Below are 24,220 nucleotides of genomic sequence, written 5' to 3' on the forward strand. Positions count from 1 at the left end.
GCTAAAGGGAGTGATTTAGCTCAATTTTTGGCAAGTATTAAGAAAGTACTGTAATCTCAATAATCAGTGTACCTTTATTTAGTACATTGATCCTTTGGTACCTCTATAGTACCTTTAACTTTGAGCATCTACCCTGGAAAGGCATCTACTGATGTAAAAATTCCAGGCCTTAACAGATAACTTGTGTATAAAATTTTGGGTCTTACTAAGTAGGTGCATCTGATCCTTCCATGTTGGTCTTCTTACTGTGCATATTTCTGTAGTGGTCAAAAAGTTTCTATGTTTTCATTGTTTATTGGTTAGATAAGTATTTAGTGTGATTTTTGAAAGGTCCTCTGTGATGTGACCCCACCTACCTATGTAGACTTACCTTCTGTTCTGCCTCTTTGTTACAGACAAACCGGATTACTCATTGATTTTTACCCACCACCAAGTTATTTTTCCCTCTTCTGTTCTCACTGTATTTTCTGTGTTTCTTAGACACTTAAAAAATTTCTGTTGATCTGCATAACTTTTCTCCTTAGTTAAATTGTAAACTACTTGAGTGGATACTGCCTTTTATTTATCTTTGCACCATATGTGTGCTAATAAGCCATAATAGTTATGTTTAAATATTGAATGGTTGGATACCAAATCCTTTTTTTTCTGGAAACATGAGACATCCAAGATTTCCTTGCCAAAGTCTCAAATGATCCTTCATAATATGGGAAAAACTGTATCATTTTAAGGATAGTTTGGATTTTCATACAGCAATAAGTACTGTGGTTGATACATTTAAGAGAGATTTGTTGCTAAGTCATAGAGTTAGAGGTATTGCAAAGAATGGTATTTATGAGCCATTCCTTCCCTCAGTTCCCCATTACATTTTTTTAAGTAATCATTTGTTCATTTTGTTTCTGCAGTTGGAGAAAACAAGGGGTCTAAACAAGGCCTTACCCCTAGTTGGCTCTGAATTAAGTGACTACCAGAACTTTAACATCAAGTCCAGCTTTGCCCGCCAACCTGTCTGACATGTCGGGACCCGTGCCAAGCAGGGCCAGAGTTTACACTGATGTTAACACACACAGACCCCGGGAGTACTGGGACTACGAGTCACATGTGGTGGAATGGGGGTAATTGTCTCCACTTGCTTCACTTTATTCTCCCAAAGGCCCTGAACCTTGTTGGATTTGGCTTTGTAATGTCTGGAAAGCTACCTGTTTGTGCAGCTGTAATACATCAGGGTCGAGGCCAGTGTCCCAGCTTGCATACGTCTCTTAGGTTTGCAAATTCTGTTACTGTCTTGAAGAAATAATTTTGTTTCAATGGCCTCACTATTTTAAAAAACAATGAATCCTAGCATTCTTTTCTCTGGCATAAAGCATTTACCTTAGGTGTAACTGTTAGATGTGAAGCAAATTAGACTTCTATGGAAATACTTCATTAACCCAAAGAATTTTGAGAATAGTGTAACAATTGGTACTTAGATATATTAAGGAAACCCCCAAATCTTGTCCAAGGTACTCTTGGGAATAGAGAACTTTTTTTCCCACCCTTCAGGATTTTGAGGTAAATCTTGAATATTGTTCCCTTTTTTATGAAATACAAAATAAAATGCCTAAATGCATTTTGTCAGAAGACTATGTCTTTGGAATTTGACCCAAATGTTCACTGGAGCAGTTACAGTGTCATTCAGTGCAGCTTGTTTAATGGTGGTAGTACCCATTTCCTCCTCGAAGTGGTCCATATTTATCAGGTCATACCCTGAGTGTAAGCACAATTTAGAGAATACGTGTATTTCTACTTACAGCAACCTTGAGCACTATCTTAATTTAAAGAATGCTTTGGACTCAGTCCTATTTAAATGTCTAAACATCTCTTTCAAGTTTTTGGCATACTGCCATTTAGTTTCCTTGAATTCCTTCATTTATATGTTTATAGAAGAGTAGAAATGGGACAGCTAAGCTTAACTTGTCCAAATTGTAAAGCGTTTATTCCATAGCAGTTATCATTTTCACATTTATATACATTCGTAGTACTTCAGGCCTTCCCATTATGTCTGGGTCCCTTTTAATTGTTTGAATAAAATAGGTGGCCAGTTAACTATTTAGTTGACTTTTAGAATAAAACTTTAGTGCTCATAAAAGAGACCTGTTTGGTACTTTTATGGAGCGAAATTATCCAGAGTAGGAAACAGTAGAAATGAATGTATCGTTAACCTCTAGTTTGTGATAAAGTAGAAGAAAAGACCTGTCTCTGTGGTTCATGAACTACAGAATAGTCTACCAAAAATTTCTTCTTTCCTTTCTAGGCTTTAAATGGGGCTGTCCTTTAAGATGTACATTACAAAAAACAAAAGGATACATTTCACAGTTTACCGGGTTTTTACAAATGCAGATATAGGTACAGTCATTTTTAAAACCTCTTTCTTCCTTCCCTGGTTAGAAGAGATAGGCCCTCATAAGCAGACTATTTCTTGGTAGTAAATAAATGTGGAGTCTTTTGAGGCTAATGGTGTCCTTTGTTTGCAGAAACCAAGACGACTATCAACTAGTTCGAAAGTTAGGCCGGGGTAAATACAGTGAAGTATTTGAAGCCATCAACATCACAAATAATGAAAAAGTAGTTGTTAAAATTCTCAAGGTAAGTGAAGGGAGAAATTTTTAATATTCAGAGATAATTTGAAATGGGGTCTCTTGTTACTGTTTTAGTAGTAGGGAAAAAATAGGCATTAATATCTTGAATTTATATAAATGACTTGTGACTTTTCAATGTATTTTTATATTTTTATACTGGTCTTATTTTCTAATAACTATGTGAAGTAGGTAAAGCAAGTTTCATTGTTTGAGGTACAGTGGGTGTAAGTGTCTTGTCTGAGGTCACAACTAGCTAGTTAGTAGCAGAACCAAAGCTAGAATCCAGCTTTTAATAACTTACGCTTCCATACTAACCAGTATTATTTCTCTGTATGTTGATACATAGAGAACAGCAAAAAAGTTTTAAATACAGTTCTTGTTCTCTGGGAATTTAACTGATTAACTGGTCAGATGAACATTTTAGAATAAGAGAAAGAAGAGAATTGCGAAAGTTTACAGAAAAGAGAAATCATTTCTAGCTGCTGGGAGCAAGAAATGCTTCACAACTAGGCCTTAAAAAGCTGGTAGGATTAAAACAGCTGGGGAGAGGTATTCTGGAAGAACCAAATGACTTCCAAATTCTCTTCCAGTTTTAAAATTCTGTATTTTTTATATTCTACACAGCTAGGAATCAAAATTTTCTGGCTGGGTAGGTGTGTTAACAAAAGGAGAATAGTGTTTTAGCTGCAGTTGACAAAGTGGATTTGAAAGGTTAAGACCAGAAACGGGAAGACAGATTAGAGGCTGTGTTAGTAATCCAGATATGTAAGATGTGAGGTTCCTGAGTAATGTTTTGGGGGTGAGGAATTTTTGTATAACACATGTTCACACACTCTCCCCCAAGTATGCATGGGGGGGGGGAGTGTGGAGAGAGAGAGAAAACGACCGTGAACCCGGGCTTCTGGGTCAGTTGATTTAAAAAAGAATTGATATTTATTTATGGAATGCCTAGAATATGTAAGTCACAACCTTGTAAAGAAGTAAAAACAAGCGTCTAATTACAAAAAAAAGTTAATGTTGTTAGAGTAACAAGAGTAGTTAAAGCAAACAAGTCATTAAAAATGAGTATTTATAGTAGGATGCAAGTTTCTTGAGGACAGAGACTACAGTCTCATTTTTGAGAGTGCCTAGCCCATGGTAGGTGCTTAATAAATGTGTTGATTGAAGGCAGTACAGGAGATATGCTAAATAAAGGCTATATAGACCAATGTTGCTGAGGTTAAGAAGAAAAAGAGGGCATCAATTATGGGTAAGAGTAGATGGCTATTGTGGCCTCTTCCAATTGAAAAATTATGTGATTATGTGACTCTAGTATTATAATCAGGAAAGGATTCATGGAAGGAAGCAGTAGGGTCTAGACCAGGGCCTCAAAGATGGATAGGATTCAGGTAAGAGGAAGTGAGTTGGAGAGATGATAATATCATGTAGTTAGGCAGAAATAGGAATGATTTATTCACTGTCCTCTAAATACAGCTATATGGCAGAGGGTTCCTTTGTTGTTAATTAGTGATTCTAGTTACAATGGATACGTTGGCTTTGAATTCAAGACCAATGAGTTTAAATTGTGAGGGACTTTGAGAATAGCTTGGAGAGAGGGGGCATTTAACTTCAGCTGCTGTTTTAAATTTTTACTTTTTAAACTTTTACAAAGAAGAATGGTTAAAATTGCATTGGATTTTCATGAGAGTGTATTATAAACCATAGCCATTTCCATGCAAGCTATGCTGCTGTGACCATAACGGTCCTGTTGTGTGCATATCTGAATATAACCATGGTAAATCACATCTTTGTACATCTTTTTTATATACTGAAATACTCTTGAATATCATATTTTACTAACATGACTGTCTCCCCTTTTTAGCCTGTAAAGAAGAAGAAAATCAAGCGTGAAATAAAGATTTTGGAGAATCTGCGAGGTGGCCCCAATATAATCACGCTGGCAGATATAGTAAAAGACCCCGTGGTGAGTATGGTAGATGTTAGCAAGGCCTGCTGAGGTTGGATTTGACTTTGAATAAAACTGGCTTCTTTCTGTTTTTGCCTCTGCCCTTAAGTCCTACTTTTGAAATGCTTAATCAGATCAGCCATTTAATCAGATTAGCTTCTTTCTTTCAAAGAGACCTCCACCCACAGACTATTTCTTATTCTTCTAGGATAAGAGACTGATAGCACTGGAAACTGAAATGTGTTAATCCATTTTGCAAACTCAGGTCCGATGCAGATGGGCACGCATTTTGGGCTGCCTAGAGCCTGGTGAGACTTCAGCTCCATGTCTTCTGTCTGAATCCATCCCAGAAATTACCTAAGTGTGGTGATTATCTGAGGGGGGAGGGATCTTAGCACTAGAGGGTTTTCTACTACTGAGGCTGAGGCCGAGACTGCCAAACTCACCACAAAGAGCCTGCAAAACACTGTACCAGTCAAAGATTTCAGTGTTGTTGCTAATTTTTGTTTTCTTTTTTTCCCCAGTCACGAACACCTGCCTTGGTTTTTGAACACGTAAACAACACAGACTTCAAGGTATAATATGTGACAGACCTTTTCAGTTCTTGATTTTCCATCTGTTACATGACTTTTAACTAGAAATGATGCCATCAGAAGGGCCTGCATCTAAGTTGCTTTAAGAGGGAGCGTATCATCTTGACATAGTATATTTTAAGATGTAAAAACTTAACAATCTTTGTATTTTGCCACTCTATTCATTTGATAGTGCCTAACAAAAATCTGTACTTCGTATCTCACCACTCTGATCCACTTGCTAAAAGATTTCCCCTGATGTCTTAACAGAAGAAAGCCATACTGCATGCTTAGTTAGGATCTACTCTGAGATGTGGTTTCTAAGAACACATTATTGTGTTTAAAAACAAGCAAGGGTCTTCTTTGCCTTAGGACAGGGGTGGGGAACCTGTGGCCTGGAGACCTTAGGATAATTATGAAGCTCTTCTTACCTTAAGATAATTGTGAAGAACTTCCAAAAAGCTCTGAAGCTTTTAAAATAACTTTTAAACTTAATGTGACAATAGATCAAATGCTGTTAGAATAGGACTTTTACACAAAACAACCAAAATTTGTCTAGACTATGGGAGCTTAGAGAATTTTGGAGTTATAGAGACATTTGACATGCATTTCATATTTCACATCATTCTTGTAACAGTAATGTTGAATCTCAAAATTTTCCTTTGGCAGACAAAAAAAAAAGGGAGAAACATTTTGTTTAGAATCAGATTATTAATACCTGGAAAAACCTTCTTAGCACATCATCATCCATTTGCTAGACAACCCAAAAAGTCTGTAGCTCTTTGGAAACTGAAGAAGACATTATCAGATTGTGCTGTATTTGCTTTTGAATTGGGACTAGGATAAAAGCACAGTTGAATTGGCTCTGCGTGTTTGGCACCATTTTAATCCTACATGTTGGATGATAATCTGCAGTGCTGGCTGTATAAACCAAGGATTGTATATTCCCTATTGAAGTGATACTGTGTGTGCTCAACAGCTTTTTACTAGTATATCACAGTTATAAGGAGGAGATCAGTGTAGTATAGTAGATAGAGCACTGAACTGAGAGCTGGGAATTCTAGGTTTGTTTACATCTCAGTTATGACTTTGAGCAGATCACTTCCCATGGCCTTGGTTTCCTTCTTGGTACAATGAAGGGAATTGGGCTATCACTTCCAAAGTCTAATCCATCTGTAGTAGTCCATTATGTATTTCTGCCACATAATGAGCCTAAATAGTTCCTCTTCATTTTACGTACTGGGTTAAGAATCTAAAGGGTCCTTATTGTGAACTTTAGATGAGAGAAAGCAAGACCAGTAAGTCAGTGAGACTGGAACAATGGTGCTTTGGAAAGTTCTCAAAGTAGGACTCAGTTTGAATTACTAGAAACAAGAATGAGAAATTACCTTCCTATTGGCATTACTTCATCCTGAGTTATTGTATTTGTCTTCAACAGCAATTGTACCAGACGTTAACAGACTATGATATTCGATTTTATATGTATGAGATTTTGAAGGTAAGACTTTTGATGGTGATTTGGGGAATAAGCTTATTATATTCAGATGACTTCTGTTGCTGAAAGTAAGACCATCCTGAAAGTGTTCCTAAAATTCTTAATTGCCCAACTGTTGTACATAAATCGAGAAGCTATAAGAAAACACATAAGTTTTTTTAAAAAAACAAGTCTTCCAAACTTTAGTATTCTCTCCCCTCTTCCTCTTTTCAGTTCTCATGAAAGTTGCTAAGAAGCAGGTTTTGGCCTTATATGAGGAAAAACTTTGTAACAATTAGAGGTACTACTGGTGGAGTTAACTGGCTCACTGGAGATTTTCAAGAAAAGACTTGGTGACTGTTAGGCATTGTTACAGGAATTGAATTGTATGACCTCTGAAGTCCCTTCTAACTGAGATTCTTTGATTCCATGTATTTGATTGGTCGTGTTGAGACTAGTGAATTTACTCTAAAATATTAAGTGAACAAAAAATTTGGCCTAGGAATCTTTTCTATGGTACTAAGTGGTACTGTGAGAACTTTATAAAACAATAAGATATATCACTGATTTTGTTGGGATGAGTATGGTGCAGCTCCCAACCCCTTCTTGGCCTTTGGTAGACTTAGTATTTAATGAATTTGGCCAAAAAAACTCATCAGTTGGTATTCAGCTTTCTGGTGATAAGCCTGTCCTTACTAACCTAGATTGGTCTTTGGATGATAGGTGCACAGTTTATTATTCCTTGCGCATCCTTCAAGCCTTTGCATGTTAGTGTAGGACCTACCAAACCTTGTGCCCAACAGGCATGGCTTTTCAGACCTCAGAATCATTTTTATGCCATATTATAGCACCTGATGTAAGCCTTTGTTAGAGGTTCTTTTATCAAGCCACAGGAATAGTAACCGGTTTTGTAACTGCCTAAAGAGATTCAATTCCAAATTGAACCAAACATTTACTAAGCACTTACTGTATGTGAAATACTGTGCAGAGTGTCATTGGAGGTATGGAGATGGGTAAGATACAGTCTTTATTCTTAAGAAATTGCCTTTTTTATATAATCTTATTTTCCTTAGTAGGTTTTTCGGTGGAATATCATTAAAATGATTGTCATAAGAGCGTGGGTTGTGGTAGGTTTGGAAGGTTTAAATCAGTGAGCAATATGGTTTGGGCTGGAACAAGGCAATTGGGAGGGATCTGGGACATGTGATATATATTGATGATCTCCACTATATTTTATTCATTCTTTAAAAATGTTATTTTCAAGATTAGGAAAGCTAGTTATGGCTAAAATTGTAGGCCCTTTCATAATTTTATTTGATAAACACCCCCCACACTCATTCAAAGGATGTTATCAGGCAAATCAAGAGCAGATTACCTACTGTCCAGTTACTAAGAGATCATTTCCCATGGTTTATTTAAACCTGTTCTTGGAGCATGTTGATTGATAGTGGACTTTGATTCTTAAAATTAAGTTACTAAAGTACTTAGTCGCAAGTTAGGCCCAATAGATCTAAGAACTCTTATTAGTTCAAAAGATATGACTGTCTCTTTTTATGTCCAGTGAGGATTGACCTAACAACTGTGGTAAACAGAACATGACAAGTGATATCAAGGGAGATCATTGTAATGGACAGAACACTGGCTTTAGATCAGAGGACCAGCATTCAGATCCAGACACTGCTGCTACCTGTATAACCATGGGCAAGGACTTTTACACTCTTTCCCCCCATCTCAGCTTCAGTTTCTTTACCTGCAAAATGAAAGGAATAGACTAAATAGTCTCTAATGTCTCTTCCAACTCAACTAGTGATTCTGTACACAAAGATTTTAAAAAGGAAAAAAAAAGTTTGTATACTATTGCATATCCATAGTCCCTCGCTTTTAAAAAGGGGAAAGAAATGGATATTCCCATTTCTTCTCTAGAACTAGAATGCTCTCATTCTACTGTCAAATCATGTCAAGTCAGCAAGCATTCATTAAGTACCTTCGTGCCAGGCACTGTTATAATAAGCTTTGTGGATAAAAAGAAAGGCAAAAATTGTAGGCCTCAATATGCTACAAATATACTAGACTTGTCCCCAGGAGGAGTGTTATCTCAGTTTGCCCTTCAGAAAGGGCAATAATTTGAGCAACTCCTGTCAGCTGATTTAGCTGTGCTGGCAAGTTCCAAAGGTTATAACCCTCTACACCTTAGTTTTGGACACAGCTACGTTGTGATGTGGCAGATTCTTGATTGAAAACAGTATTTCTTTTACTTAAGAAGACAGTGTGAAGTTTCTGCTCTTGGAGTCAAAAGGCGTGGGTTCTCATGACATGGCTGTGCCACTAATTTACTTTGAAACATTTATGAAATTTACTTTACCTCTCAACTACAATTTCTTCATCTTTAAAAATGCAGGTTATACTTGCATTGTATACCTCACTAGACTAGAAGTGAGGTGGTGTGAAGAAAAGTCCTTTGCAAACCTTGAAATATTTTGGAAATATGAATTATTTCATTAAATATAAACCTTTTTAGGAGCATAAGTATCTGTCAGAGTCACAATGCTGCCAAATGCACAAAGCTAGTGCGTGTATATGTATCAGAATTACAATGTTGTCCTTGAATAAACTAAGGTATAGGGGCTATAAATGTGGTATAGTTGAAAGAGTACTAGACCTAGCAACCAGAAGATTCTCGGTTTTAATATGTCTCCCCTTAATCCTTTTCCCACCTCCTGCTCTCTTTCTGAGGCTTCAGTTTTCTTATTTTGTACAATGACAGGAGATTGGACTACATGGCCTCTGAGCTTTCCTTTTTTTTTTTAGTGAGGCAGTTGGGGTTAAGTGACTTGCCCAGGGTCACACAGCTAGTGAGTGTTATGTGTCTGAGGCTGGATTTGAACTCAGGTACTCCTGACTTCAGGGCCGGTGCTCTATCCACTGCGCCACCTAGCTGCCCCTGAGCTCTCCTTTGGCTCTATGTTCTTGGGGCTACTTTGAGCTTTGACATTTTCATTATCCTAAGGTCCTTTTCAACTCAGAGGCTCTGTGTTCTCTTTCAATTTTAACATTCTATGATTTTGATTACTGCCGAAAAAGATAAACCATTCAGGTGGTCTGTGTGAAAACTATTGAAGGGTAGCACTTCCAGGACAGAGAAGTAGTTGTTTACTTATAGGTTATTTTTCCTAGAAGTGTCAAGACTTCATGAGAATGAAAATTGATAGGAATACAATAGTGGACACTTGGGCTTCTAGAACTGAACCGAGATATAAGTTAGCAATGTAATTTCATAGATTGATCCTTTTCTTCTTTTATACATTCTCTCTGCAGGCCCTGGACTATTGTCATAGCATGGGGATTATGCATAGAGATGTTAAACCTCATAATGTCATGATCGATCACGAACACAGAAAGGTATAAAGCAGCAGACTAAGATTTCATTTGTTTTTATCAGCTCCAACATCCACTTTCAACTGCAACATGTTGAAGCCATCGTTGCTGGGGATAAAAATCTAAGAAGAGAGTCAGTGTGGTGAACAGGAAAGAGTTTTGAGCTAGGAATCGGAAGACCTGGGTTCTTATTCCAAATCTGTCAGTAAAAATCTGTGAGATCAAGTCATCCAGCCTACTTTTTTGGTGCTTCCATTTCCTTACATGTATAGTGCATTTAATAATACTGACCTGCCTAACTTACAGGGTTGTTTTGAGAACCAAGAGTATATGAAAGTGTTTTGCAAATTATAAAGTGCTAAATATATTTAATATGGATGTATATGTAGAGCCTGTATCAGATTGCATGCCGTCTTGAGGAGGAATGGGAGGGGGAGAAAATTGAAAACTCAAAAGCTTATGAAAGTGAATGTTGAAAACTAAAAATAAATTAGTTAAAAATAAAAAATAATTATAAAGTGATACTAATCTCATATTTATCTAGATCTTTATTATTACAAAGGGTTCTCGTTGATTGTTTCATTTGATCCTCACAATATTCTTATAAAGCAGGCAGCGTAGTTATCATTGCCTTTCTTTTAAAGATAAGGCAGTTGAGGCATAGAGAACTTGTGGCTTGCCCAAGGTCACACAGCTAAGTAAACAGAGGCAGGGCTAAATCCTAAAACTTCCTAGTTTCATTGTTCTTGCCATCAAATGTTGTTTTTGAAGAGAAAAAAAAATTAAAATCTTTGGAATTTTTTTACATAAGACTTTTTAACTAAAGAAATACAAATTAGTGAGCTAATACCTACTAAACATGTCTCTGGGAAATATTTGATTGAGTCATCCTTTGGGCAAAAGTTGTATCACATTAAGTTTCTTGCGCCAAGCAAGTTGGTTACTTGGAGACATGTGATAATTCCCATCTGTTGTATGCTTTAAGGATGGGCAACTAGTGTAATGAACTAGTATCTAGTGCCATAGAAATAAACAGCCTTAAAAATACTTACAGTATGGAGAACACCACTAGGTACTTCGGGGAGTTTTGGGTACCGTAATAATGGTAATAAGATGTGTAATAAGATTGTGCACGTCTGCCCCTATGCGCAAAGGTAACAAGTGCAAGTAAAAGATTCACATCAAGTATTATGGGTCTCACATTTGAAAAGGAAGTGACTACTGCCCATATGAAAGAACAAGACTGCCTGTGGAGAAAGTGGGAACTGATGTAGGCCTTTGAAGCTAGTGAAGGGTTTCAAGAAGTGGTGTGTGGTATGAGACTGTTCCTGACATGGAGGACAGTGAGGGCAAAGGCATAGAAGGCATCCAGAGCAGCAGATTATTCAGTGTGGCTGAAAAGTAATTCTGAAGGGAAGGAGTCATACAGAAGTGGAAAGGCACAGTTCAACTTTCTGTCATTCAGAAACTGATTCTTCACAAGCACAGTTCTCATATGTGTATTGGGGCATGGCGGTGGTGGATGTTTTATCATTTGAGATTATATTGCCTCTACTGATTATTCTCTGTCTTGGAGGGGGACTGTTTTGTTTAGTTGCTTTTTCAAAGACCCCAAATTGATGTTATTTCTCCCTTTTTTTTTTCTAGCTGCGACTAATAGACTGGGGCTTGGCTGAATTCTATCATCCTGGCCAAGAATATAATGTCCGAGTGGCTTCCCGGTATTTTAAAGGTCCTGAGCTTCTCGTAGACTATCAGGTGAGAAGTACAAATGAGACTCAAGTTGGGAGTGTTGATTATATGTGAAGCATCTTTAGTTTATGCCAACACAGATGGCTCTTCATTGGTTCTTCGTAATGATGCCTTACTGCTTCTACCCGGTTAAAAACTAAACCTGATTACCCACAAATTGGTCACCATACTCTGACCTAGTGATCATAAATACATAGAGTGTTAGGGTTGTATACTCAACTTTGTTCAGACTGCTGAATGCATAAATCCCCCATGTAAAGTAAAGTACTTGGTGAGATGGAAAAAGCATTGTATTTAGAGTCAGAGGTTCTAACTCAGGGCCTTGTTTCTGCTACTTGCTTACTTTTTTGAGAACCTCCCAACCCCCAACCCCCCCCCCAGGTAATTAAATAAATAAATAAAAACCACTGAGCTTTAGTTCCTTATCTGTTTTGCTTTTGGGTGAGGCAATTGGGGTTAAGTGATTTTCCCAGGGTCACACAGCTAGTAAGTGTCAAGTGTCTGAGGCCAGATTTGAACTCCAAGGCCAGAGCTCTATCCACTGCGTCACCTAGCTGCCTCTGGTTTCCTTTTCTTTAAATAAGTGGCTTGTCAGTCTACCTTTCCCTGGTCTTGCAATCTTAAACCTGTTCTTAACCTACACTGAGAACTCCAATTCCTCAGCCTCTCAGTTCTCTCCCAGACATAACCCTGCACTAGCTATAATCTCCTCGTTTTCCACTCTTGACCCCTTGATGAACCAGTTCAACTCTACAATATATTCTTCTCTTGAGTCCCTTACTCCTTTATCCTATCATCTATCTTTCCCCTGCCAAGCCTCAGACCTGTATTTCTACTCTCCTCATACTTCACTCTTACCTATGTGCTGCCGGATAAAACAAGAAAATCACAAAACCAAACTGACTGGTTCTACAAATTAATGTTACACAAACTCAACTGTGTCTTCACTGCTGCAAGACAATTTTTTTTTCCCTTACCACAGCAGCTCTTCCAAACCTTTTCAAACCTCTCTTGGCTCCCTCTTCTACCATTCTCTCAACTGAGAACTTTGTCTCATGTTTTACTGAGAAGAAAAAAAGTTTTCATTAAGAGCTTCTTCTCCCCTACACCTCATCTTACATCACTCAGATGCCTTCTACCAGTATCTAATCTACCCCATCTTACATGAAGAAGTAGCCCTTCTCCTTGTAAGACTAACTTCTTTAACATGCATCCCATTCCATCCTCTCTTCTCCAGCTGATTCACTCTTATTACTACTCTCTTACCCTCAATCTCTCCAGGTACTCCAGTACTAACTACTTCCACACTTCCTACAAATACATCTACTCTGTTCACTCCTTGATCCTATCCATCCTTCCTAATTATCCCATATCTCTCCTTCCTCTTGTGACTAAAGTCTTTGAAAAGCCTCTGCTGCCTTTCCTCTTATTCAGCTCTCTACAGCCTGGCTTCCAGCCTCATCATTTCACTGAAACTGCTTTCTTCAAAGTTAGCAATAGTATTTTAATTGCCAAATCTGGTAACCTTTTCTCAGTCCTCTTTCTTCTTCTGTATAACCTTTGACATGTTAATCACCTTTACCTTGATACTCTCATCTTTCTGGGTTTTCCTGATACCACTCTCTCCTGGTTCTCCTCCTGCCTATCTGACTGCTACTTCTCAGTGTCCTTTGCTGTATCTTTGTCCAGGTCACACCTACTAATCCTGAATGTCCCCCAGGGCTCTGCTCTGAGTCTTCTGCTCTTCTTCCTCTATACCATTTCAGTTGATGATCTCATCAGTTCCCATGGATTCAGTTATCTGTGCTGATGATTCTCAAAAGTACTTATCAGATATATTCATCTAGTCCTAACCTTACTTCTGACCTTCATTCTCACATCTTCAGCTACCTATCTAGAACTGGATGTCTAGTAGACACCTTAAACTCTATGTGTCTAAAACTGAACTCATTTTTCTCCCCAAACCCTCCATTCTTCACTTCCTTAATAACATCAAGGACAGCACCATTGTCCCAGTCACTCAAACTTGCAACCTACCTGTTTTTTTCAACTCTCCATATCCAAGCTATTGCTATGACTGTTTAATTAACCTTGCTCACATCTCTCAAAACCTCTTCTCTTCTCTGACTCTGCCACTACCCTGATGAAGACTCACCACCTCATGCCTAGACTATTGCAGTAGCCTGCTGGTTGGCCTCCTTGCAATAAGTCCCCCTTCCACCCCCACCCCCACTTCAGTCCATCATCCACTTAGTTGTCACAATGATCTTCCTATTGCACAGGTCTGATCATGTCACATACAACACACAACACATCCCCACTCCCAACAAATAAATTCTAGTGACTCCCTGTAATTTTCAGCATCAAATATAAAATCCTCTATTTGGTGTTCAGAGCCCTTCATAACTTAACTTCCTCTCTCCTGCCTCATCTTTTCAGTCTTCTTACATCTTACTCTGTGATCCAGTGATGTTTGCCTCCTCAGTGATTCTAGAACAAGACATTCCATTTCCTGACTCCTCACATTTTCACTCACTGTCCCCCAGGCCTAGAAAGCTCTCCCTCCTCATCTCTCCCTCCTCTCCAATCTTGCTTCAAGTCCCACCTGAAATCCCAATTCTACAGAAACTTTTCCCTATCCCCCTTAATACTGATGTGTTCTTTCTATGGTTTATTTCCAATTTGTCCTGTATACAGCTTATTTGTACATGGTAGTTTGTGTATTGTCTCTCCCATTTCGCTGTGAGCTTCTTGAAAAAAGGGACTGTCTTTTACCTTTCTTTGTATCTCCATAACTTAGCACAATACCTGGCACATAGTAGGCACTTAACAAATGTCTTTTGACTGACTAGAAGCTCTTTAAGGGTCCTGCTATTTCTGAATATTCTGAACTAGTTATTGAAGATGCATTTCCTCACAAGACATCCTGTCCCAATATCAAGCATCTCAAATTGTTTGAAAGTTCTTCATTATATTTCATAATCTGCCTATTTGTTGCTTCAAACCTTTGGTACTACTTCTCACCTCTGGAGCCAAGAGGAACAAGTCTAACCACTCTTCAACATGACAGTTCTTCGTATTCTCTAGTGCATCTTTCATCTCCGAGTAACTCAGGGTAATAAAATTTTAGAATTGGAAGAGACCTTAAATATCAAGTCAAACACTTACTCTTTCTGCACATGTGGAAGTTGAGACTCAAAGTAATTTTTTCTAGATCACACAATTGACTTAGCAGCCCTTTAAATATGTTTTAATTCAACAAACATGAGGGGCTTTCTATGTACAGGTCACTATGCTAGGTGCTAGGGATACAAAAGCATCAATGAAAAAATCCCTGCTATCAAGATTACATTTTATCTGGGGGGAAAACATGTACACAAATAACAGTACATGAAAAACTGAGGAGATGGTATTAACAGCTAAAGAGGATCTGGGAAGACTTGTAAGAATGGAAGGATCTTGAGAAGGGGAGATGAACCAGCGCGTTATAAGCGTGGAGTAGGCTGGAGGTGTGAAGTGGCAAGTTTAGGAAAGAGCTAGTAATCCAGTTTGTCAGGAACAGAATTCTTAGAGGGGAGATGGAAAGGTTGAGGGATCCAGATTGTCAGGTTAAGGGAATAATATAAGATATTGTAACTAAATCAGTAGTACCTACCAAATCTGAATTAGAAATGTAGGAATTATACATGTGAATCTTTAGATTAGCATTTTGTTGTTTTCCGAACTCTGTATCTGTTGAATTCAGCACCCATCCTCCATACTAAATTATGGTCAGCTGACATTTTAGATTTATCAAATGCTTTCTAAATTTAAGTGAAACTTAATGCACAACCCTAGGAGCCTTGTTGAAGATTGAACCAAATTAATCATGAACAATGCCAAAGGATTTCTGTATTCTCTGTTCTTTTGTGCAGATGTATGATTACAGTTTGGATATGTGGAGCTTGGGTTGTATGTTGGCAAGCATGATCTTCCGGAAGGAGCCGTTTTTCCATGGACATGACAATTATGATCAGGTGATACCCTATGACATGTATTTGCTATCAGGAAAACACCATTTCTTGAACTGAAATTTGCAAGCAGCACAGCTGGAAATATCTCCCCAAACATTTTCACAGATTTTATATTGAGTGTTTAAAGGGTTAATTTTTTTTATCAGTCTTGTCCTGTCTCTTCCTATAGAAGGGGTGAGGTGGCTATTTTGATAGAACTTTGAGGTGTAGCTCAAGGTACAGATGTCATAGAAATTTAGACCTGAAGTAGGCACTTTAGAGATCATCTACTCCAACCTCCTCATTTTACAGAAAAGGAAGTATAAGATCCAAAGAAGTAAAAGTGACTTGTCCAAAGTCACATAAATGAGTAGCAGAACCAGTATTTGAATACAGCTTCCCTAACTTCAAATTCAGTACTATTATAATCCCCATTTTACAGATAGACTTGCTCAGAGTCTCACAGCTAGTATAAGTGATATGTTAAGTGAAAAAATAGTACTGGATTGAGAATTGGGAAACTTGGGTTCTAAATCCTGGTTTTGTCACTCACTGGCTATGGGATCTTGAATAATTTATCACTTGATCTCTGTAGATTCATTTTGTTACCTGTAAAATAAAGGTGTGCATCTCAACATCTTAAGCATCACAAATGTAGCTTATCTGACCCTGGGATATGATTCACTTGAGATTTTTAGCAAAATATATTTTTAAAAATTAGCTAACACATGTGAAAGGATGTTAGTAGGACCTAACCACTTTCCCTTGTAGGATTCTTTGGCACCTCCTAACTATGTAAAAGTAGATTCTCTTTCATGAGTCTATTGGAGTGAAAACAGAGCCACCATCAGTGATAAAAATCTGGAATCATGAAAAGATGTGTACTGACACCCACAGATCTCAAGAAGAGTCTTTTGAATGCTGATATTCTCACTAGCTTGATCAAAGTTGTTCTATGGCAGTCTTTATTCATGAAAGGATTAGTTACTGATTTTGTGTGTGTGTGTGTGTATTGGCACCATGTTTAGTCTGCCTAGTAAATACTGTGGCTAGCTGGTTTTTAACAGGTCAGTGTGAAAGTCTGCCTTTTTCCACCACTTCCTTAAAAAATGTGGGTAGCTCCATTGGTTTTAGAAAGTGAATATAATTGGTAATCCCCTTTCAGTTGATTAGTCTTATCTTTATGCAAATGCTTATGTTGTGTTTTGTTTTTTGTTATTTAACTTAGTTGGTAAGGATAGCAAAGGTGCTGGGGACAGAAGACTTATATGACTATATCGACAAGTACAACATTGAACTAGATCCACGTTTCAATGATATCCTGGGCAGGTAAGTCAGAAAAGGAAAGACATCGTTGGGCTAGGGCAAGGAGGGTTGGCTTTTTTTATTCCTCAGAAGGAAATCTTGACTAGACTAAGGAAGAACAGTTAGGTTCTAGTTGCCCACATTGCTCTAGTGCTTCAGCACACTACATAGAGGAAACCTATTTTTAAAAGTGTGGTTGGGGCTGAATGGTAGTTTTCCAACCCTCAAGTGACTGGTGTTATTTTTGGAAATGGAGCGGAAAGACCACTGGACTACGAATAAAAAGACCCTTGGTTCTAGGCATAGCACTATCACTTCCTTACTATTTGACCTTGAGCAAATCACTTCTATTGAGTTCCAGGTTCCTTCTCTCTAAAATAAGTGGGTTGGACTAAATGATCCTTAAGGCCCCTTCTAGCTCTAATGTTCCCTGTTTGGTTTCATTTTCAGTGAATGAAATCTGTATTAAAAGCTCAGTAAATTCAGTCACATTCTCATCTTCACTTAACCTGCTGCTTCAAAATAGACAACTGTCCAGGAAGAAGGGAAAAGAAACTACATGCTCTAAATCACAACTCTGTTTCTTACATATAGGAAATTGATTCCTCATCACTAGGGATTACATAATAGTGTCTTATAATCACTTATTAAAATGAAAGTTAGAGTCTTTAGGAGCTATATGGTCATTGGGCAAGAGATAAACATAGCCATTGCTGAAATTTAGTGTTAATATTAGAAGGAGAGAGAAAAGGGCAGATTTCATGAGTCTCCCCTATGTAGTAGCATGTGACCCCCTGAAATAACTTGATTGTTGTTGATTCAAGAAATGTGTAAATTTTCTTCCCCCCAACAGCATGTACTTCGTATTTTCAATTTATTTTGTTGCCAGCAAGTGGCAAGAATAGAGTAAAACTGTCCTTGGGAGTCCAATAGCAACTGTTGCTAGTTTTGATCACTTTGTTTGCCACAGGCTCAGCTCCCAGTTCTCTAAGGAGAAATGAAACCTCGCACTGACAGTTGTACTTGTCTAATTGTTGTCTTCCTTCGTTGCTCTTCAGGCACTCCCGTAAGCGATGGGAGCGTTTTGTTCACAGTGAAAACCAGCACCTGGTCAGTCCAGAAGCCCTTGATTTCTTGGACAAACTGCTTCGATATGATCACCAGTCACGACTCACCGCAAGAGAGGCCATGGAACACCCTTATTTCTGTGAGTAAAGTCTCCTAAATTCTTTGCGGGTTTTTTTTTGGGGGGGGTTAAGGAAGTTGGGGTTAAGTGACTTGCCCAGGTCACACAGCTAGTAAGTGTCAAGTGTTTGGTCTGAGGTCAGATTTGAACTCAGGTCCTCCTGACTTCAGGGCTGGTGCTCTATCCACTGTGCCACCTAGCTGCCCCTCTAAATTCTTTTCCCTCGTAATCCTGTGACTCCTGCCACCCTAACAACAAAGTCCTTATGGGTTATACTTTTATTTGGCAATCTGATCACTGGTTAGGAGAGTTCAGAACAAGCTAGTGGCATTATATTTATTGTTCCTCTCATGAGACTGTAATGATAAAGGTGGTTTGGTACAGTGTAAATAAAGATCATCAAACCAGGAATCAGGTTCACTAAGCTTTCTCTAGTACTGGCTCTGCCACTCAAGAGCTTTGTGACCTTTTGCAAGTCATTTGTGCCTCCTGGACTTCATTTTCCTCTATAGATGAGGAAACTATGCCATAATTTGTATATGAAGAGAATGATTACCTACAGTATCTGAATGAAACAACCCATGGAGTGGGAATCAAAAGACCTGGCTCTGCCATTACTTTACCTAGTGGCCTTGAGCAACAGTAATACTAGTAGCCAACATTTATATGGCACTTTTAAGGTTTCCAAAAGTGCTTTACAATCTTTCTCTGGGCCTCAGTTTTCCCCTTTAAAATGAAGGGATTATATCAGATAATTAAAAAGCTCATTTCCCTTCTTGTTATAACATCCTGTATTCCCAAGAGTTAGTTCTGCCAGATTTTAACATTCCATAACATCCAGAAATCTAACTTGTCATGTTCTACAAGTTTATAGTTTCTTTGGAATTATTGTTCTAAGGGTAGTATAGTGATGTCTCTGCTGAGCTACATGCACACTACACACTTCAACTCCAAATCCTTTTTTTTTCTTGTGAGGCAATTGGGGTTAAGTGACTTGTCCAGAGTCATATAGCTAGTGAGTATTATGGGTCTGAGGGTGGATTTGAACTCAAGTCCCCCTCCAGGGCCAGTGCTCTATCCACTGTACTACCTAGCTGCCCCTATTGTCTCATTTCTTGCAAAGATAATTGGCCTCAAACAGACATCAAATATGTAACGTTGGCCTTAGTTGCACCATGCCCTAGACACCTCCATCCTTAGATTACAGTAAAACTCACCTTATCTCTGTTAAGTTCATGTAAGATATTTAGCAATTGTCAAATTGTATAATACTAGGTGCTATGAAATACTGTTCTAGCCAAAATGAATAATATTTGCTTTATTGAAGCCTAGAAAGACCTGCTTGACCATAAAATAATCATACCATGTGGTTTAACAATACAGTTTAACAATGGTGGAAGAATTTTTCCTTTTATTTTACTTATATGTGATTCAGGGTGTCTCCAAATTTAATCATACAAGTAAGTTATTTGAAAAGCAGAATCTTAGACAATAAATAGCTAGTATTTATATATCATTTTAAGGTTTACAAAGCACTTTATATGTTATCTCATTCAATCCTCACAACAACACTGTGAGGCTGCTACTGTTATTATCCCCATTTTTCAGGTAATAACAATAGCAGCCTCACAATGTTGTGAGGACTTGTCCAGTGTAGCACAGCTAGTAAGTTCCTGAAGCAGAATTCAAACTTGGTCCTTAATTCTAAGTCCTAAGGTACACCAAGCTGCCATATATAAATGTGCTCATATGTAATATAGCAGATGATTACAAGAATGTAATAATAAGTTAAAATCTATATAGCTTATTAAGGTTTGCAGTGTGCTTTACAGACGTTCTCATTTTATCCTCACATTACATCCTGTGAAGCACGTGCTATTATTATCTCTGTTATAAATGAGGAAACTGAGTCAGGTAGCAGTTATGTGGCTTCCCCAGGTGTCTGACTGAGGCAGGACTCAAACTTGAATCTTCCTGACTCCCAAGTGCAGTGCTCTATCCCATTGTACTACGTATATGCCCCATATAAACAGAAAGAAAAATAGCATCAACAAAATGAATCTAAACACTGTGCCTTGACCAGACTTAGCTCCTGAGAAGATTGGGAAAATGCCTTTCTTTTCCTTTTTGCAGAGGTTGGGGATTCTGAATGTGAGTGGAATGTTGTATAAACTCTTAGTCACAATTGATTTGTTTGGTTGGCTGAACAGCTTTTTTTCTCTCCTTAAAATCTTTGTTAAAAGAGAGGACTTGCTAAATAGGAGAGGTATGAGTCGGGATGTTTAGAAATGAGGAAGATGTAAAAACAAAACATATCAAGAATTTTTTAAGGGATTAATCACTTAAAAGTCATATAATCTCAGATATGATAGTCCAAATTAGAACATTCTTGATATGTGATCAGTCTCTATTTGAGAACCTCCAGCATGGGGGAATGTTTGTATATTTTAGGATAATCTTGATTTGTTAAGCTTGTATGGAGCCAGAATTTGCCTTCTTATAGCTTTCAGCAGCATGACATAGTTCTTCCTTTTCTAGAACTATGAAGAACCAGTTTGCAACTTCATACCTAAAATCCCCAGACTGTGTTCAAACAAAACAGAACTTAAACACATTGTCTCCTTTACAGACCCAATTGTGAAGGACCAGGCTCGGATGGGCACATCCAACATGCCAAGCGGCAGCACTCCTGTCAGCACCGCCAACATGATGTCAGGTCAGTTCTTCTGGTATTTTATCTTAGGGAAGAGAGTGGTGGATTTTTACCTCCTTCCCCTTCTGGATGCTGTTATTAGCATCAACAAATGATTCCTATAAATCATCTTTAGAAAGGAGTAATTAATTACCAAAGGCTTCAGCTCACTTGTAAAGGGTAGGGAAAATTAAATGACTTTCAGAAATGGAAATAGAAAATTTAGCAGAGAAAGGGGAAGAGATATGGTGGTATTTTTATTCCACTGGGTATTATTCCCCTCTTTGGGCTCCATAATTCCTAGTAGGGAGCAGACATTGAGAATGAGCCTAGCTATTAAACGTCATCTTCATTGTTCAATGTTGCCACCTCCTTAGCTGAGTTGGTGGAAGAACCTTTATAAAAGGTAGGACAAAATTATTCAAAGGAAGCCATAGCCGCTGATCTTGGGAATGTTACTGTTTGTTAATGCATATGCTTGGGATTGGGGGTGGATGGCCACCCAGTCTATTCAGGAAAGGGGGAGACCTACCAAGATCTCAGTCCCACCTGGAATTTATTGTCTGTTTTGTTTACTCTGTTGGCTGGTCTTGCTTACCCTTCAGTTGCAAGGACAAAACAGCAGACTTGCTTAGAGCCAAGGCCAAATACTAGTAAATCAGGAGCAGAAACTCTTACTCTGTCTTGTTCATACTGGTCATTAGCATGAGAGTTGGGTACCATCTAACTTGACTTTTCATAAGGTTTTATTTATTCACTTTCTCTTAAATGTTTGTGAAGGCCTTTGAGAGATCATTCATTGGCTTTGTGTCACATTAAGAGAAATTAGAGAAATGGTTCCAGGCAAGGCGTGATGTGGTCTCATGACCCCACCGCCCCCCGCCAAAAAAAAGAAGTTATGTTCCAGTGGAATTTGGGGATAGTAGAGGTAAAAATAAAGTTGAGTTAGACTGGGTCAGGTAGAATAGAAAAAGTGAGTATACACACATCTCCTGGCAGGGCTAGAGACAGACTCCAAATTGTATTTTAATCTGGTACAATGTGGCATTCTATATGAGCCTCTTTATTCAAAGAGACTGTGTGGTCAGACACCAAAGAGAAAACAATAAAGCCCACATTTAGAAATTATTTGATTGGGAGAGGCTTATAATTTCAGATATGCTGATTAGAGGCTAGGGGATGTCAAACAGAATCAGATTACCAAATTCCACTTTAATTTAAGAGTTTCCAAAACATAGTCACTTGAAGCCATTTTCATTGACATTTAATAAAGCTAACCCAGTCTTCTCCATGAGTGTCTCAAGCTTTGGAAGAAAAGTTCCATGCCACCCAGTGATAGAAGCTTCCATCTGTCACGATCCCTAACTTATTCTCTGTTATTTGGTTTCAGGGATTACTTCAGTGCCAACCCCTTCACCACTTGGACCTCTAGCAGGCTCGCCAGTGATTGCTGCTGCCAACCCTCTGGGGATGCCAGTTCCAGCTACCGCAGGCGCTCAGCAGTAATGACGGCCTCTGTCTCCTGATGCCTGAGCAGAGCCGGGCGGGGGAGGGGGTTCCACGCCATCTCTCCCTTTGATGCAGTTGTGCCTGGCAGGGGAGGGGATGGAACACTTCGGAGGCGCCGTGTCTGAACAGTTGCTTGTGGATTTATAGTAGTTCAGTCATTATAAAAAATTATTATAGGCTGATTTTTTCTTTTTTCTTTTTTTTTTTTTTACTCGAACTTTTCGTAACTCAGGGGATTCCCTGACAAATTACCTGCAGATGGAATATTTCACGGACGATTTCCCCCCTCCCCAACCCAACCCAACCCTAATCCCAGCTCTTCATCTCAAGAACAATGATGAACCAACCCTTTTCCTGGCTGTTGCATTTAGCTGGAAATCTCTTCCAGTTCCCACCATTACTCCTCCACCAGCCCACACCTTGGGAGGTCTGTTGTCTTTGTGCTCTTCTCCAGAGATTACCAAAATACAGCTTTTCCAGGGAAGCAGGAAGGAAGGGGAAGGAGGAAGAGGGCCCAATTCTTCATAGTAATGTACTGGTCTCTTTAACACTCAACTCCAGGGGAGCTGGAATCCAGTAGGGTACACTGGCCCAACCATGGAACACAATCACATAGATGTTGAAAGTTTACCCAAAGTGCATACAGGTCATAAAAACCTCCACTCAGTATGAATCATGTCTTATTGACCTAACCCTAAATTCAGCTCACTTGCATGTAATTTTAGTTTTAAAGTTTAATTTGAAAATTAAACACTTGCCCTCCCTTCTTCCCCCCTGCCTCCCCAGTCTTCTTCCTTTATTCCCCTTCCAGTCAAGGTTCCCTAGTAGAGTTGACTGTACTATAGGTAAGATCTTTTTTCACGTAGCAGATGAGGGGTGGGGGAGACAAGGAGAAACCTTCCCTGATTTTTTTACTTGCAATTTTGCATTAAATTTGTTACTGGGTATAACCTCTTGCCTTTTTAAAAAAAAAAACACAACAGCAACAGAAACCCCAAAACGTTGTTTATACCAATTTCATGCTAATGGCTATTAAAGAGCTAGAGCTGATGGGACATCAGACCACACCAAGTAACATTTTGAGGCTTCTTTTTCCCCTATTTGCCCTTTTCCTTCACGTGCCATCCAGTGAGAATACCTGTGACCTCAGTCTCATAAATGTATGCTGAGGGGCAGGAGCAAAGCAAAGTCCCTCTAAATGAAAGTGAAGCAGTAGATCTGTAGTTGTGGAACAATATTAACCGTTGACAACGACAAAGCACCCTTATTTCAGCCCTGCTCCACATTCCTTGCTGTGTGTATATATATATACTACTTTGTCCTTCCTATGTGAAAGATCCAGTGTTGGAATTCTTTGGTGTAAATAAACGTTTGGTTTTATTTATCAAGGTTAGATTTAAGTCCCTGTGTAAAGATCTTGCTGGATGGGTGTGTCACTTTACACTGAAGGGGCCTGCAGCCAGCCCTTTATGGATTGGGGGAAGCAACCTCTTCTATTCTCTCACCCACTCTGAATGATCCTGGGCAGTGCATAGAAGCCTTCTAGAAACATCAAGCCAAAACGTTGGGGAATAAGGATCCTTTGCCATAAAACTCCTTTTGTGTCTCAGCCATGCCAGGATTTGGGATGGGAAAAGGATGTGTGGTGTGTGTGTATGAGTGTGTGTGTATGTGTGTGTGTGTACACTCTCTACTGTAACCTAGCCACCAAACTTTATTGGGTGCACCATTGGAGAAGCCTAGTTTTTTAAGCACAATGACAAAGCATCAGCTCTGGATTTTCTCCCCTTATCGCATTGCAGT

General features: G+C 38.7%; 1 protein-coding gene across 2 annotated transcripts in view; it reads left to right on the forward strand.

Moving 5' to 3' along the window:
• The window catches only part of CSNK2A1 (casein kinase 2 alpha 1), a 54,638-nt gene extending 30,833 nt beyond the window's left edge, over nucleotides 1-23,805 (forward strand). For both annotated transcript variants that reach the window (XM_020990666.2, XM_020990667.2), the window contains 12 exons: nucleotides 903-1,112; nucleotides 2,511-2,622; nucleotides 4,477-4,578; nucleotides 5,085-5,135; nucleotides 6,571-6,630; nucleotides 9,922-10,005; nucleotides 11,629-11,739; nucleotides 15,648-15,749; nucleotides 16,954-17,054; nucleotides 18,089-18,237; nucleotides 20,846-20,932; nucleotides 22,299-23,805. In XM_020990666.2, the coding sequence (XP_020846325.1) occupies nucleotides 1,012-1,112; nucleotides 2,511-2,622; nucleotides 4,477-4,578; nucleotides 5,085-5,135; nucleotides 6,571-6,630; nucleotides 9,922-10,005; nucleotides 11,629-11,739; nucleotides 15,648-15,749; nucleotides 16,954-17,054; nucleotides 18,089-18,237; nucleotides 20,846-20,932; nucleotides 22,299-22,414 (1,176 nt within the window). In that variant the 5' untranslated portion in view covers nucleotides 903-1,011 and the 3' untranslated portion in view covers nucleotides 22,415-23,805. The remainder of the gene's footprint in view (nucleotides 1-902; nucleotides 1,113-2,510; nucleotides 2,623-4,476; nucleotides 4,579-5,084; nucleotides 5,136-6,570; nucleotides 6,631-9,921; nucleotides 10,006-11,628; nucleotides 11,740-15,647; nucleotides 15,750-16,953; nucleotides 17,055-18,088; nucleotides 18,238-20,845; nucleotides 20,933-22,298) is intronic.
• Nucleotides 23,806-24,220: the final 415 nt, after the last annotated feature.

This window comes from Phascolarctos cinereus, unplaced genomic scaffold, assembly GCF_003287225.1.
Source record: "Phascolarctos cinereus isolate Bilbo 61053 unplaced genomic scaffold, phaCin_HiC Scaffold_2;HRSCAF=192, whole genome shotgun sequence".
Taxonomy (NCBI): Eukaryota; Metazoa; Chordata; class Mammalia; order Diprotodontia; family Phascolarctidae; genus Phascolarctos; species Phascolarctos cinereus.